At 47.2% G+C, this 15,264-nt stretch overlaps 1 protein-coding gene and 1 long non-coding RNA gene across 2 annotated transcripts; both read right to left on the bottom strand.

Moving 5' to 3' along the window:
- Positions 1-2,019: 2,019 nt before the first annotated feature.
- On the bottom strand, positions 2,020-3,900 carry LOC149871270 (uncharacterized). The gene is made up of 2 exons (XM_090034900.1): positions 3,772-3,900; positions 2,020-2,566 (listed from the first exon to the last, which is right to left on the bottom strand). Exons 1-2 carry the CDS (start codon positions 3,790-3,792, stop codon positions 2,183-2,185), a joined length of 405 nt encoding a protein of 134 aa, XP_089891026.1. The 5' UTR covers positions 3,793-3,900; the 3' UTR covers positions 2,020-2,182.
- A 3,001-nt stretch (positions 3,901-6,901) lies between these two features.
- On the bottom strand, positions 6,902-8,904 carry LOC149871269 (uncharacterized). Its single transcript, XR_016440521.1, has 2 exons — positions 8,766-8,904; positions 6,902-7,651 (listed from the first exon to the last, which is right to left on the bottom strand). It is a non-coding gene; the product is annotated as an uncharacterized LOC149871269 (long non-coding RNA).
- Between the last annotated feature and the right edge of the window lie 6,360 nt (positions 8,905-15,264).

Raw genomic sequence — 15,264 nt, 5'->3', positions numbered from 1 at the left:
ATCGTTGCAAGGCAGGGAAAATGTCATTTTCACCTGTATGTCAGATACACTTTGAAAAAATAATATTATAAAATAATCCTTTTGGCAGAAATTCACCTGCTAAAAATAAGATGTGAGGTGGTGGTTTAATTTACCACGATAAAAAATGACTAACATGATAAAACAAAGTGACAACATGGATCTTCAGATGTGATTAAGCTAGCAAAATGGTGATTTTTGTCATGTGGAAACAGGAAAAGTGCAATGTGGACAAGTGGCCCATAGTATTAGTGAGTGACTTTTGAAGTTTTCCTAGCAAATTCCTGTTTTGGGGAGCTGCCACCTGGTCAGGGAACATAAATGTGTTGTAAGTACCACAGGGCAGAGGTGACTATTGTCTGATATGTCACGTGGTGACAGAGTAACAAGGAGTATATGAGCAGGTTTCAGTTTAGTAGCAGACAGCTGTAACATTGAGGATCCAGCGGATTTTCCCAAGTGTCACGTGTTGCTGCTTCTATTTTAGGCTTGTCTCCAGAAGGAAGGAGCGAACCTCTCTGGCCTAAGGTGGACAGTACATTTCTTGACTGGGAAGGACCCAGCAGGGATCACAATTTTCACAGTCACTTCTGTGCCATATGAGTGATCATGGGGTAGTCACCCTGACCTTGAGGTGTGGGCAGAGGCTCTCCATTCAGACACCACTCCTGGGTGCTGAGGCTGCAGGACAGGGCACTGTAGAGTTGCTGGAAAGGCCAAAGCAGTATAAAACAGATAAACAGAAAGGTTCCACTTGAGCAGCTGCCAGTTCCCCCCTCCCTCTCCTTATCTTTACAGCCATCCATCAGAAGTTCCCCCCCCCCTTTATTGTGGGCATGCTGTAATTGCATGCTTTTCCTTTCAAGATACTGATGATCACCTGCCTCATGGAGGGGGCTGGGGACATTCCCAGACTATTGCAATAGAATTCTTCTTCCTGCCAGGGCTTCAGGGTGGCACGAGGTTGCTTACTGAGTCTCAAAATATGCTTGGCACACCTCTGGGCCTGGCAGCTCAGCTCTGGAAATGGTGTTTCCAGGAATGGCTGCCACAGATGCCAGTGGGTGGGGAGGGGAGGGCACTGAGACATTGATTTCTAATGGGCCCTACCAAAATCTTGGTTCATAGGATTCAATGGAGCTGGGTGGCAGCGTGGTAGAACATAACATGAAATCAAGTACCACAGTACCTCAACACACCACATGCCAAGCACTGTACAGCAGGTACAGTCATGAAGCCTCTGCTTCCTTAAATAGTGGTCAGGCAGCATTATGTACCTTCATTTCATTTTCCAGTCACCAAAGCCTGTCCTGTAACCTTTGCACCCCCAAAATTGCAGTGAAACCAGGGGGAGATTTGGTTAAACCAAAAACTCAGGCTTAGTCCTTGCTTCCAAGGGAGGTGGGGCTGTCCGCATCCTTGGAGGTATTTAAGAGGAGGTTGGATAAACACCTGGCTAGGGTCATCTGACCCCAGCGCTCTTTCCTGCCCTGGGCAGGAGGTTGGACTTGATCTAATAGGTCCCGTCTAACCCTAAAATCTATGAAATCTATGAACACATGAATGCTTCTGGGTACCCCTTCAAGGCCAAGGGAGTTATACTTTGCCCTTCTCTACTGAGTGGCCTCCAAGTGGCTCAAAGCTCAGTTTATTCTTTGAAGCGTCACTATGCCTGCACTAAGAGGGCTCAGTATTAATATGCCAATTACACAGATAGGGAAATTGAGGCAAGGAGCAGTGAAATGACTTGCCCATCGCAGGTGCAAGTGCCAGGCCACAGTTTAGACCCCAAATTGCCTTTTTACTGGGCTCAAAGTAGCTGTCCACAATGCTCCTCTTTCAACACAAGGGGCTGAAAGTGTCCTCAGAGGACAACTTTCTTGTCATTGAAAAGAAGAAGGTGAAAGGAAGAAGCTGAAAGAAAGAAACCCAACCAAAGGGGAGGTGGAAGAAGAAGCAGGCTACATATTTTTATGATTTTATTTCTGTTTTCCTTCTGACATGGGTACTTTGGCCAAGAATGAGGCCCGAGCTTCAAAATGAAACCAAACACAGCATGGTGCTCCTACACTGTTCAGTGCCTCAGAACTACCGGAGATACAAGGTTTGGGAAAAGCACTTTGGGTTTGTTGCTGTCATATACCAGCAATTCTCTCCTTCCATACTAAGGCCTCTCTTTTCCTCCTCCTCCACCATCCAAGAACTCTTGGATAATGAACAACTTGGAGAAGTTCTTCACCCCTTGCTGTGCCAGGGTCTCTGAGCCTTTCAGCGCCTGATCCTCAAACAACAGGCAGATGGACCCCACAACACCAAACTTCCTCTCCTGCGTGATCCGCTGCTTGATCTGGTTGACTGTGTCTTGGAGGTCGGCTTCTAGGCTCAGGGTTCTCTGGCCATTGATGAGGTACAGGGTCACTTTGGTTTCAGTTGGTGGTTCTGGGTGGGTGCCGTGTGGGTGCTGGTGGGAGGGTTTACCCAAGGAAGAATCCATTTTTCTCATAGTCCTGTTCTGCTGGACAGATGAGGAGCCAGCCTTCTGATGAATCTAGTGTGCAGAGGGAGGAAAAATAGAATCAGAAGCAACCTGTGTATGTCCAGGCGCTCTGTCAACCGCTGTTAACCTGTTCCAATTATAGCTAGCGTTTCCTTTCTCTCGACTCAGAGCTTTTCTCAGCAAGAGGTTGTGTTTAATGCAGTCCCAATCTTGCAACACCAAAGAAAAGCTGACTGTCTTTGGATCCAGAAATAATACTGCAGAAATAACTTTTCCTGAGAGCAATGGGATATGACTTGTAGCGGCCTACCTGGAGGCCTCACAGAGCAGGACATGGAGGAGCTAGTTTCTGTCTTTACAGCACTGGGTCATTCAGTCTGGCCACCTCACCACTAAAGGATGCTGCTGCTATGCTGGGGGATATTATAAGAAAGATCAATAAAAAATGCAGTGTTGCCAACTCTAATAAACTGAGACCTATTTCTTAAAGCCTCAGCTGCAGGACCCATGTGATTAATTGGGGCTAAGTTTTCCTTAAGAACAAAAGTAAGTTTCTATCCAGTGGCAGAGAAACCTTTCAAACACAAGCTCTAAAGACTCCATAACCCAAAGGCAAATAAAGATTCTAAATGTTCTTTTCTTATATAGTTTTTGTGATTTTTGAGCCATTTCACTCGGTTTTAAAAGCCTGACTCACGGCTTCTCTTTTTGTGTGTGCGTGCATGTGTGCACAGATCTGCAGCTTGCAGTCCAGGAAATAATGAGAGAGTGGGAAGGATCCATATTGGAGGCATATTGAGCGAATAATTAGTCATGTGAGAGTGATAGAGGCCCATCAGTTTTATTTGGTATATACTAAGAGCCCTCTCCTGTGGAAAGGCGGCATGCTACTGCAGAAATGTTTCAACGTCTAAATCATCCTGAACTTTCCAAGTGGGGGGAAGGAAAGGAAGCCCGAGCATTTGCAAAATGAGGATGTTAGAGCGATTCTGGTCACTCAGGGTCAGTACTGGTTTCGGAATAAAAGCTCGACTCTGTGTGAGAAAATGGAATGGGGAGAGAGAGAAAAAAGTCTGAGTGAAAGGAAAGGAGAAAGGGATGCAACGAAGACAGGTGAGGAGAAAAGGTGCGTTTTTGCAGGTTTGCAAAATTACAGTCAAACCAAAACTCCGTTCTCCTCTCTTATGCACCCACACCCATAGCCCTATGCCCTCCCCTATCTCAGGTGGCTCACATGACACAACTGATTACCGTACCGCTGGTGGTGGCTGCTCCATGACCACGGTTTCTTGTTTCTGTGGTTCTGAAACCCAGCTCTGCTCCGCTTGCTTCTATGGCTCTGGGGACCTTCTTTTGGGCTCCTTTACCAGCACTGTGGAAAAACCCCGCTGCTCTAGCATATAAAGTTCTTCAACTGTGCAGAAACTGAAAGCAAAAATGCTTTGAGGTTTTGCCTTCAGCTCTGTGACTCAGGGCTGTAGTTGTGACTTCGGAAAATTCTCAAGATCCCAAGAAGAGAAAAGGGCTGGGAGGAAGTATACAGAAATGGATCAAAACATCACTGGAGGTGGGCCTCAACCAGGTCACCTCTGAATAATGGAAATGTGTTTGTGTCTATGCTTGTGTGTGTGAGTATGTGTGCATGCATCTTTGAGAGCCTAAGCATTTCCTGATAGCATGGGGACTTCTGGCTCCCCTCACTTTACTGTGTGTAAGAATTAGGCTTCCCCCCTTTAAATAATCTGTGAACCCTGCTGTGGTGCTTGCTATGTTAGGTTAGGAACCAAGTAGGGCAGCAACATGTACGTGGATAGGCCATGGTGTGTATAGTTACATTAGTAATGGGCTTGTGCTTGTGTGGTTTATTATCAGGGGGTTTCAGAGACTGGAGAGTGCACAACCTCTCCTTGCTCATAGGGATGTTCAAAGGTTGGGTCCTAGTGGTACAGGCAGCTGCTTGCTGGGAAGTGGGGATGCGGATTACTGACTGCTTTGGGTCTTCCCCACAGCGTGGAGGGTGCTCTGCCCATCCAGATCCCCTTATTGTTATGATTCTATCACTTTTCATGGGGTAAAATGGGGGAGACAAGGTATGCAGGATAAAAAAAATAGAATCTGGTTAGGGAGTTGACTTAAACAGAGGTCTGGTTTAGGTGGGAGAAGTCCAAGGGGTGGATAAAGGAAGGGATTTCTTTTCTCACATCCCCATGGCATTTGGGAGGGGTTGTGGGCCAGGGGCAGGGCAGCAGTGTTCCAGGAGTATCTGTTGCTGAATTCAGTGTTTCCCCATCTCTCTGGTGACACGATTCGGTGGCAGTGGGTGACAGATGCAGGGGGCTTCTGGCCGTACCAACACCTCCTCTCCTGCAACAGTGGGGTATGAGGATGATGAGGGGACTGTGGCTTCCAGGAAGATTTGTACCCATAATGCAAATCTTAGCAGTTCTGTCTCTGATTATTATATCTAGGTAGAGGTCTTCCTAGGTGAGACTAATAGCCCCCCATACTAGTATGGTTAATTCACTCCATATTCTATTGCTAGCAGCACTTAAGGGAGTGATGTAGTAGCATCACTTCCGGCCACATCTCATTCCACAATCTAAATGATCAGGTAACCATTATTTACACCTGGGTTGGGAGCAGCTTTTGGCCTCTGTGCAGAGCAAGACTTGCATTTACACTGCTACATCTGTGTAACTATTCTGGTAGCACACTCCGCCCCCAGCAAGTGCAGGTTCTTATTTTTCAGTCTTTTTGCCTTCAAACAATGGGCTATTTATAAACACATTTCTGTTTGGGAGGGAGTGGGAAGGAAATTGTTGACGTGACCAACATTTTACCACTATAAATACTATGCTTTCCTCAGTCAGTTCTCCTCTCAAAATAGTTTGGTTGGAAAAGATGCTGACAATGGGGGCAGACAGATGTTAGGGCCCTGCTCCAACTCATGGGATTTTACACCGTGAGTTAGAGCAACCCCCTCCCCTCCCCAACCCAAAAGACATTTCCTGGCCAGCAGGTGGGGGACTCGGAGGCCTGACCTGGATCCTCCCAAATACTCCAGCTAGGATGAGGGGGCACATGAGGTGAGGGGGCCCTGTTCCCAGCCCCTTCCCCACAGCTGTGGCCATTCTGGAGCTGGAAGCTCCCTCTCCTTCCCCATGACAGCCAGGTGGGGGGTCGTGACTGGGCTCCATCCCCCTTGCAAAAAATTAACCTTGGAGGGAACACAAGTTCCCTAAGGTGCTCTGCTTTTGGATGCCTTAATGTAATACCTAATTTAACCAGGGTTAATTTTGCATGTGATCAGTCATTTTAAAAGCACTCTGCAGCCATGCACGTGTATTAAGACATGGCTGTAGAGCACTTTTAGAGTCTAGATTGCTTGAAAAATGTTACTTCTGCCTGCACTCAATGTTCATAAATTTCATAGCCATTAGGGCTGGAAGGGACCTTGGAAGATTGAGTCCAGCCCCCTACCCCAGTGGCAGCAAGTCAGCTGGGGTCACAGGACCCCAGCAAGATACACGTCCAATTGACTCTTAAAGGAGTCCAGAGTAGGTGCTTGTACCACCGCTGGCGGCAGTCTGTTCCAGGTCTTGGGGGCTCTGACTGTAAAGAAATTCTTCCTTATGTCTAGCCTGAAACCCCAGATCCTGATGTGTACCCCTTATATACTTAGGATCTGTAGGATATTACCAAAATCTAGGTTTCTTTGTTAAAAGAAAGTTTTGTGTTTTTGAAAAAAAAGTAGTTTTCTTTTTCAGTAAAAGACAATAGTTTATAGCAATTGCAATAATGCTTTCATTAAAAAGTCTGATGGTTTTCAAATTAGGGGAAGGGAGAAATCAAAATAACCAAACTGGTTTATTTATGAATACTCTGGGGTAAAAAACAGTTCAAAATATTGAGCTATTATGTGAACTGGATAAACAAAGATTAAGAACAACATTGGTAAGGGTGTCCAGTAACTAGGGGTAATTGGATGTCTAATTTGAGATACCTAGGACCTGGTTTTTCTGATGTGTTGAGTGTCTGACTCTACAGTTGTGAGCACTCAGGTCTCTTAAAATGTAAATACTTGTTTGAAATCTAAGATGGAAGTTCAGTAGCCAGAGTGTCCAGTAGGCCTTTGATTATAAGTGAGTGATGGTTGACAGTCCAAACTGGAACAGCAGCAGGGGTCACTGTGGAGCCTTGATATGAATCAGCAGAGCCATGGCATAGCCCAGTGTTGGGTTAGTGTCAGACCTGGGATTTGAGACCAGGAGTCCTGACTACTCTTGGTGGCCTCAGTGTCCCTCTATCAGGAAGTGAATGTAAGATCAGGGACCAGGAGTCAGAAAGAGAGGTTATAAGAGAAAAGAATCAAAGCTAGGTAGTTAATATTTTTAAACCAATTTAATTTTTCCTGTTGCTTAATTGCTTCATTTCATTTATTGAAGTGCATGATTTTACACTATATGGATTCAAGTACTAGGCAAAACCAAAACAACTTGCAAGTTATTAAAGCATCTCTGCCTCCCTTTAGCACTACAATTTTGCATTGGTATTAGAATGAGTCATTCAAAAGGAAATCAACCAGCCCGGCATGTACAGAAATTCCCTGCTTCCCCTCCACTGTCACAGAGAGCATCCCCATGCCTCGTCCAACCGCACCAACAGAATGAGAACAGTGCTTGCTAGAGAATAAATGACCATGCAGACACAGGAATATGTTTCAGACACATACATCAGCAGACAGAAACAAGCAATGAGAGTGCGTTTTGCTCCCCTGATTTCTGTTTACCCACCCACACACTTATGGACGATGAACAGTTGGGCAAGGTGCTTCACTCCCTGCTCTGCCAAGGTCCCTGAGCCCTTCAGCTCCTGACATCCAAACACCAGGCCGATGGACCCCATGACACCAATTTTTCCTTTCTGTTTGATCTGCTGCTTGATCTGATCCACCGTGTCATGGAGGGAGGCTTCTATAGATAGGGATCTTGGGCCATCGATGATATTTAAGGTCACTCGGGATTCAGAGCCAAACAGGACGGGATGCAGGTGGGTGGTATCTTTCAAGGGACCATTCCTGACACTGGGGAGACAATCCTTTAGGACTTGTTTGCAGCCTTCTTTCAATTCAGCCTGCTGGAAAAGCAATAGGAACAAAAGAGGCAGACACATAAGTCTAGAAGAAACTGCTACATTATTCCATGACATGTAATGCACTTGTATGATCCATAATCCAACCAACCTTCTCACATCATGCACCTTCAACAGAATCTAAAATTACAATTATTCTTGGTGGGGGTGGGGAATCTCCTTTTTAATCTTCAGTAATTTTTCCCCAGATAAATCTTTATCAAAAACACTACCAGAGATGTTATCAGAATTTAAAGACAGACAAGGTTATTTGGGTATATGTGATATCTTTTTTAGATTAACTGAATAGTTGAAAAAATTGTTCTTTCCAAGCTTTCAGGTACAAACACCCGTTTTCAGGCAGAGGGAGAGTCATCCTAGAGATGGGTGTTTGTATCTGAAAGCATGCAAAGATCAATTTTTCCAAATATTCTGTTGATTGCATTCAGTGGTCTCTAAACTTTTTAAGTAGGAGATCACTTTCAGCATTTAAAAGCAACCCAACATCTACCATGCACCACCGTCCCCACGCCCCAGCAGGTAAGTCTGTGGGGAGGAAAGTGGGGGCAGATGGAGGCAAAGGGAAAAAAAAATTATTTGGGGGGCACACCTCCCCAGCACTTAAGTCCCACCCAGCTGAGGCCCCACTCAACTTACCCCTGCTGCCACCTCTGTGGCACTGTCCCTCTCCGGGGAGGATCGATCTAGCCCCCACCTCTTCCCTCCCCCATGGACTGACTTGCTGGGCTGGAGTATGCGTGTGCATGCACCTGGGCACTCAGCCCCCCGCCCCAGCCTCAGACCAACTCCAAGAGGCTCCAAGATCTACTGCAAGAGGCTCTGAGATCTACTGGTGGAATGAGATCCACTGGTTGGTGACTACTAGTGTAATAAAAGATATTGTATTTACACAAATGAGGGAAAGAAAAAACAGAGGGACTTCAAGAAAGAGAGCTTGGAAGAAAAAAACAGAGGAAGCCTATGTGGAGATCAAGTGAAATAAAGTGGGTGGGGAAGCAGCTGAAGGCAGGTTTGCAATTTTGGAAATTGAAAGAAAAGCAGGTATTCATTCTTCATGTCTTTGCATTTCATTGACATGCCCTTCTCTTCTCCCTCTTACCTGTGGTGAACACAACACTTGCACTTCCATGGTCAGCCCCGTACTGCAGTGCACCAGCTATGCTCTTGTCTGCCTCTTCTTTGTTGTGAGGGCTGAGGCAATTTATAGGGAGGCATAGAAACAGAAAGCAAAAGAAGCACAGAAGCAATTATTGACGTGTCAGAAAGCCCCTGGCAGTGTTCCTGGGTGAAAGATCACAGAGCCACGAAAGGGAGCAGAGGAAGGTTAAGCCTGTTCATTCAGCTGTCCTAGTTAAAAACAAAAAGTCTGGACCAAGCAGCCCAAGCATGGAGGGAGTTTGGAACTAGAGTCCTGATCTGGAACTAAATTTCTCCACTGGTCACATCCTCAGAATAGGATGGGACACAATGTGAAGGTTACCGTCTCCCCCAGAAGAATTTGGTCTCTTCCACTGAAACCGCATGGGATTTTCCATGAGGCACAGTTTGGGCGTTTGCTCTTGGGCCCTAGAACAGTGGTTGTCACACTTTTGGCACCCCTCCATAGTATTTCTGAAAGTCATGGGAGCCCAACTGCGAAACTCTAAGCTACAATTTACATTCAGAAAAGATATGGAGTAGTGCCTTGAGGCTAAAAGAGGTTAAGAACCACTGATGTAGCTGGTGACAAGTGAAGGCAGCAGAGGCAAGCCTCGCTCTGCCATGCCCTTTCCAGTGTTGGATCCCTCCTTGGCCCTGGTCTGTACCGGAGGGGGCAAGGGTAGCCCCTGGTGCTGAGGCCACTCCTGTGCCATTTGATATGCTGGTGACCACCCCTGCGACTACTCTTGCTGGTCCTGGGAGTGTGGAAGGGCGGAGGGACGAGCTCAGCTGCAAAGCATGCGGGGGCAACCAGCACAGGGGCTGCAGGGAGGTGGGGGAAAGGGAGGGAGGGTGGCAGCACTAGCAGTGCCCGAAAGAGCAGCGTCAGGTGCCGCTGAGAAGCTCAGGTAGGTGCAGGACACTGGATTGGTGGAGGGCAGCTTTTACCTCCTCACACAGGGACTGGGCTGCACGGTACCCTTAAAAGGATCTTGCAGGATCTTGGAATTCCAGCTGGGAATCACTGCTGTAGGAGCTGACATTAGGGGGATCACTGTGTAGTGGGTGTCTGGATTGGAGGCTTCTGGCCAAAGGCCATAGTTTCATAGTTGTTAGGGTTGGAAGGGACCTGTTAGATCATCAGGTCAGACCCCCTGCCCCAGGCAGGAAAGAGCACTGGGGTCAGATGACCCCAGCCAGGTGTTTGTCCAATCTCCTTTTAAACACCTCCAAGGAAGGGGACAGCACCACCTCCCTTGGAAGCCTATTCCGTATTTTAGCGACCCTCGCTGTAAAGAATTTTTTCCTGATGTCCAATCTGAATTTGCTCTCTTCCAGTTTGTGGCCATTGTTTCTAGTTACCCCAACAGGCACCCGGGTAAACATTGTATCCCCTATTTCTTGTTGTCCCCCCCCCCATGAGTTTGTAGGCAGCCACAAGATCACCTCTCAGCCTCCTCTTGTGAAGGCTGAAGAGGTTCAGGTCTCCCAATTGGTTCACATAGGGTTTTTTCTGTAGGCCTTTAACCAGATGAGTGGCCCTCCTCTGAACCCTCTCCAGGCCGTGCACATCCTTTTTGAAGTGTGGTGCCCAAAACTGGATGCAGTACTCCCGCTGTGGCCTGACCAATGCCGCACAGAGGGGAAGTATCACCTCCCTAGACCTGTTTGTGATGCCCCTACTTATACAAGAAAGGATGCATTTAGCTTTACTTATTACCTCATCACACTGGTGACTCATGTTCATTCTGGAGTTGACTACGACTCTGAGATCCCTTCCTGCAGTTGCGCTACTTAAAATGGTCCCTCCTGGGCTGCAGGAGTGTTGGTGATTCTTCCTCCCAGGTGCGACACATGACACTTATCCTTGTTAAACTGGATCCTATTCTGTTCGGTCCATTTCCTCAGCCTGTCCAAATCAACCTGGATTTGCTTCCTGCCATCTGGTTTGTGTACCTCTCCCCATAGTTTGGCGTCATCAGCAAACTTGCATTTTGCTATGTAGTTCAGTAGCCAGAGCCTCCAGTAGGCCTTTGATTATAACTACTGAAATACTACTATGTAGCTACTGAAAGGCTATGTAGATGCTGGGCCAAATCTACCTGTGATGTAACTCTGGTGAGTGTTGCACCCAGCACACCTTTGGCCCATAATCATCGCAGAAGTGCTGAGGATTGTGTAGACAGTCGGACTTTCAGGAGAAAGACAGCAACACGCATCAATTCAAAGCATAAGGTCAGTCCATTTGTTGCTGAGCTGATCGTGCTTGTACTTTGCTTCTTGTTAGCAAGTTACCCAATTAGAAGTTGCTCTGTAGGCATCACTTGTTACCAGGCAGATTGAGTCTCCAGAGGTTGAGACCATCACTTTCTGTTGCATTGTGTGCATGTCATGAACAGTGTTGGGAGCTGTAGTTTTCTGGTCTCACAGTTGACGTAAAACAGTGTTATAGGTTGCTTTGCACTTTCCTTCTTTTTAGTGGCATTTCTCAGACATTAACTGAGAGGCTCAAATATGCCCTATTTTGCTGTCTTAAATCATGAGAAATTGTTCAACTGATTAAGAGGGCAAGACTGGGGGGGAAAGGGTCATTTTGCCCATTTTAATACATTTTCCAAGTACTTTTAGCTTTTAGGTGCTCTTGATTATCAGTGGTTTGGTGCAGGAACTTGTAGCGTAGTGGGTGTTAAGAGTGTCTTTTCCTGTCTCTATAAAATCAACTCAGATACATATGCTCCAGGAAACTTTACATGTCTGCTAGTGCATTTGTATTACAGGTTTTAATTTGCCTGTTTTTCCCCTTAGGAGTCCTGCCTCATCCACAGAGTAGATGGTACTTCTATAGTCAGAAGAGGGAGATGTGTAGTGAATGAGGCTGGAACCTGCAGGAAAGGAAAGGCTGGTTTCCAGTAAAGGTACTACACTGAGAATTAGCAAGCGTGATTTCTCTCCAGGGCTCACCTACAAGCTTCTTGTAGGGGGCTAGACAAATCAAGCCAGCTCAGTTTTCACAGAGAGACATTATCTGCAATTTTTAAAAATTTTCCAGGTGGCTTGGTTGATGGCCTGAAGGACAGAAGAGTTGAACAGTTGCTCAGGCAAGGCTTTCACAAATAATTGACTTTAAGCGCTCTGTAACTGAATTCCCTACCTGTAAAATGGGAAAAATGGGAGAAAGGCAGAGTCTGAAAACCTACTTGTCTCTTATGTGGGCATGTTGTTGTATAGGCTCATGTTTCAGGGGAGACTGTGACTCCCTCTGGTGGCCATGTAATCCCTGCCCAGCTACACCCCTAGGATGCCCTCCCCTCCTTACTTGCCTGCTATACCTTTGGTGTCATTGGTTTATTTTATTGGGAGGGAGGCTGTCTAAGGATCTAGAGCAAGACTCAATCTCAATCTGCCTAATAGGCAGCAGGTCCCTCCCAGACCTGCTCTAATATCAGCCATCCCCTTGATGCATAAAGCGGTTCGTTTCTCTGGAGGCCACAAAAATCACAGACACACGCTCATTAGATGGCACAAAAGGTGTATTTGCAAATAGGGTCAGAGCAGAGTCAAAAACTCAGATTACTCTGAACCCACCAAGGAATTTTGCAGGCTGTATTTATCTTTTCCCTCCTGGGCACGTGTGCAGAAACAGGAACTCTTACAGCTCACTTCCATTTCATACAAGCATACATGTGGTTACATCACTACATACATCGCATGTACAGTATAATTAACTACTTAAGTATGCAGGGCGGAGAGGTAAATATGCATCAGCTAATTAAGCATGCTCAGAGACTACTATAGGTCACCAAGTGTTCAAACCCCTCCCCTTTCAAGGACACAGTCAGTTGAATTCCAGCTTCTGTAATCTGTATGAGAAAGGCTAGGGAGAAGCTGGGGGAGAGTCTGCGATTTAGCATAAGAAAAGCTGTGGCAAGACTGGGCAAGGAAAAAAGTCCTTGGCAGTGTTTCTTTCTTATCGGGTGCAAGATGCAAGCTGTGCATTTCTAACAATACTCCATTTCTAACAATATTCCATTTCTAATACCCTCTTGGGCAGGGTGGGTCCTCCTAACTGTCTGTGGTGCCCCAGGGCACCTGCAGCTTTAAGGACTGTTATGTGCAATCATTTCACATGTAAGGCTCGGCCTTCTCGGCCTCTGGCCCTTTCCTCTTGCTGAGCACTCTAGCTCCAGCCCACTGCACCCAACTGAGCTTTTCGGTCCCAGCTTCTTATTTTGCCCTCCAGGGCCTTTGTCTCTGCCCCCTCTCAGGCTGCTGGGCCCCTGGTCCTCCTGCCCTTTTTTGGCTCCAGGCCCTCTGGTCCCCAAGTCTAGTCCATTTCTGGGCTTGGGACTGACTGACCCCCAGTCTGTGCCTTGAGCCTGCCCTGCTGGGGGAGACGGTAACCTTTACATTGTGGTCCATCCCATTCTGAAGATGGGACCAGTGGAGAAACTCAGCTCCAGATCAGAACTCTAGTTTCAAACTTTCTACATACTTGGCCCACTTGGTCCAGACTAACTACTTTGTTTTTAACTCAGACAGGAGTTAAAATGGGCCTGAGCTGGTTTAACCTCCCTGTCCTGCCTCCATGATCTTTCAGCTGGGAATACTGGGTGCTTTTTGCTGCAATAGAGTTGCTTCTGTGTATCTTTTGCTTTCTGTTTCTACTGCCTCCCCATAAATTGCCTCAGCCCTTACAACAAACAAGAGACAGGTACTGATAGCCTGCTTCCCAGCAACAGGCACCTCACAGCCAAGCTCTTCCTTGTTTAGCCTCCCAGGCCAGATTGCCTGTCCTGGCTCTGGTCCTGTCTTCATCTCCCTTCCAGGCCTTGCCCCTCTCTGGTCAGTTGACTCAATAGGGTTGGCTGCAGGTACCCTCTAATTAGGCTAACCAACTGAGCTCCACGGCAGCCCAGCTGCAGCTGTGCCCCATCTCCCCTGCAGGGTCTCCCTGGGCTTTTCTTCCGTAAAGTGATAGAGAGTTCTAGGCTCTCTGTTACATCCCTCCTCTCCCTTTTGTTACAAACCTGGGGTTAGGGAGGGATGGTGACTCACGTTCCTTAGCCTCCCACACCAGTATTTCCAACACAAGCTTTCAGAAACCCCGACTCTGCTGATGCCATTTTGTGGGTTCTTTCTCGACCCAGCTGTGGTCCTGCTCCTTTTCACAGAGGGCCTCCCTTCTACGACCATGGACCATGTTTTCTTCCTCTCCCATACTCCACTATGCCTGAAAGTCTTAGGGTATAGCTCTCCTGTGCTTTGGGAGACTTTGCAGATTCTGTGCCTCCACAGGCTCCCTTCCAAGTCTAAGGGGCTTCCCTCAAACTCCCACTGAACTGGAGTATTTTGTACTTCTCTAGCACAGTCCACACTTGTAAACTCAACTTTCTCACAGCTCTTGGGTCTTTCCCCACCCACTTTGTACAGTTTTACGTAAGTAACCCCTCCAACTTTCTCCATGAATAGTTTTTTAACAGTCCACCAGTCTGTTATCAAGGAGGTTACTTACAAATATCCTTCTCTGTTTTGTAGTCCTTTCTCCAGGGTCCTGCTTCTGTACGTCTGAGAGCAATGGGTGCTCTCTCTCCTCACCTTGGATCAAGTTTGTTGTGCCTTGCTGAACCCATGGTTCTTTGTTTGGGGTTTCTTCCTTGGGTACCAGCTCAGTGATTCTCATTCTGGGTTCTTCAAGGTTTTTGCTGTTCTCTGCTGTTTTCCTTTTCTGAGCATTGTTGCCTTGTTAGTAAGATACCATAAGTATTCTGGCAGCACACCCTGCCCCCTAGCAAATGTGGGTTTTTATTTTTCTAACTCCTTTCCCCTTCAAACAATGGGCTCTTTATAAACCATTTTTTTTGGGGCCGGGGGGGGAAAGGCATTGTTGATTTGACCAACATTTTATGGCTGTAAATATTGTGCCTTTCTCAACCAGTTCTCCTCTCACAATAGTTGGGCTGGAAAAGATGCTGACAGTGGGCTCAGATAGATGTTAGGGCCCCACTAACTCATGGCGCTTTACATAAAGCACCATGAGTTACAGTACCTCCCCCTCCCCCTGACCCAACGGATGTTCACCTGGCCAGCAGGTGGGGGCACTCCAGCAGCTTCCCTGGGGGCTGCTAAACCATCCCTCTCCCAAGCCCCATGCCCCTTCCCCCGAGCTCTGGGGCTGTCAGTAGGAGTGGAGAATGCGGAAAGGAGGGAGGTCCCAACTGCTGAATGGCCAGAGCTGATGGGTGGATGCAGGGAATGGGGTGTCCCCACCTTGTGCCCGCCCCCCAGCAAGCCAGGATGTGGTATTAGGGGGAGCTGGGTTGAGGCCTGTGAGTTGAGGGGACTCTACTCCACCCTGCCTGCTCTCCCCCCACAAGCTGAGGGGGAGGATGAGGAATGGAGCCCCCACACCTCTGGGGCTTGATGCAGCTTCCCCCAGTACCCCAGCTGGGATAGCTGTG

This window comes from Crocodylus siamensis, chromosome 2, assembly GCF_052110815.1.
Source record: "Crocodylus siamensis isolate JL-2025a chromosome 2, ASM5211081v1, whole genome shotgun sequence".
Classification (NCBI taxonomy): Eukaryota; Metazoa; Chordata; order Crocodylia; family Crocodylidae; genus Crocodylus; species Crocodylus siamensis.
The sequence above is the reverse complement of the archived record's forward strand: the minus strand, read 5'-3'. Positions and strand labels throughout refer to the sequence as shown.

Coding starts and splice junctions, on each gene's coding strand:
- LOC149871270 (XM_090034900.1), bottom strand. CDS start 3,792: ATGGAGCAGCCACCACCAGCG. Junction 2,567..3,771: donor TGGAGCAGCCACCACCAGCG/GTACGGTAATCA, acceptor TCTGCACACTAG/ATTCATCAGAAGGCTGGCTC.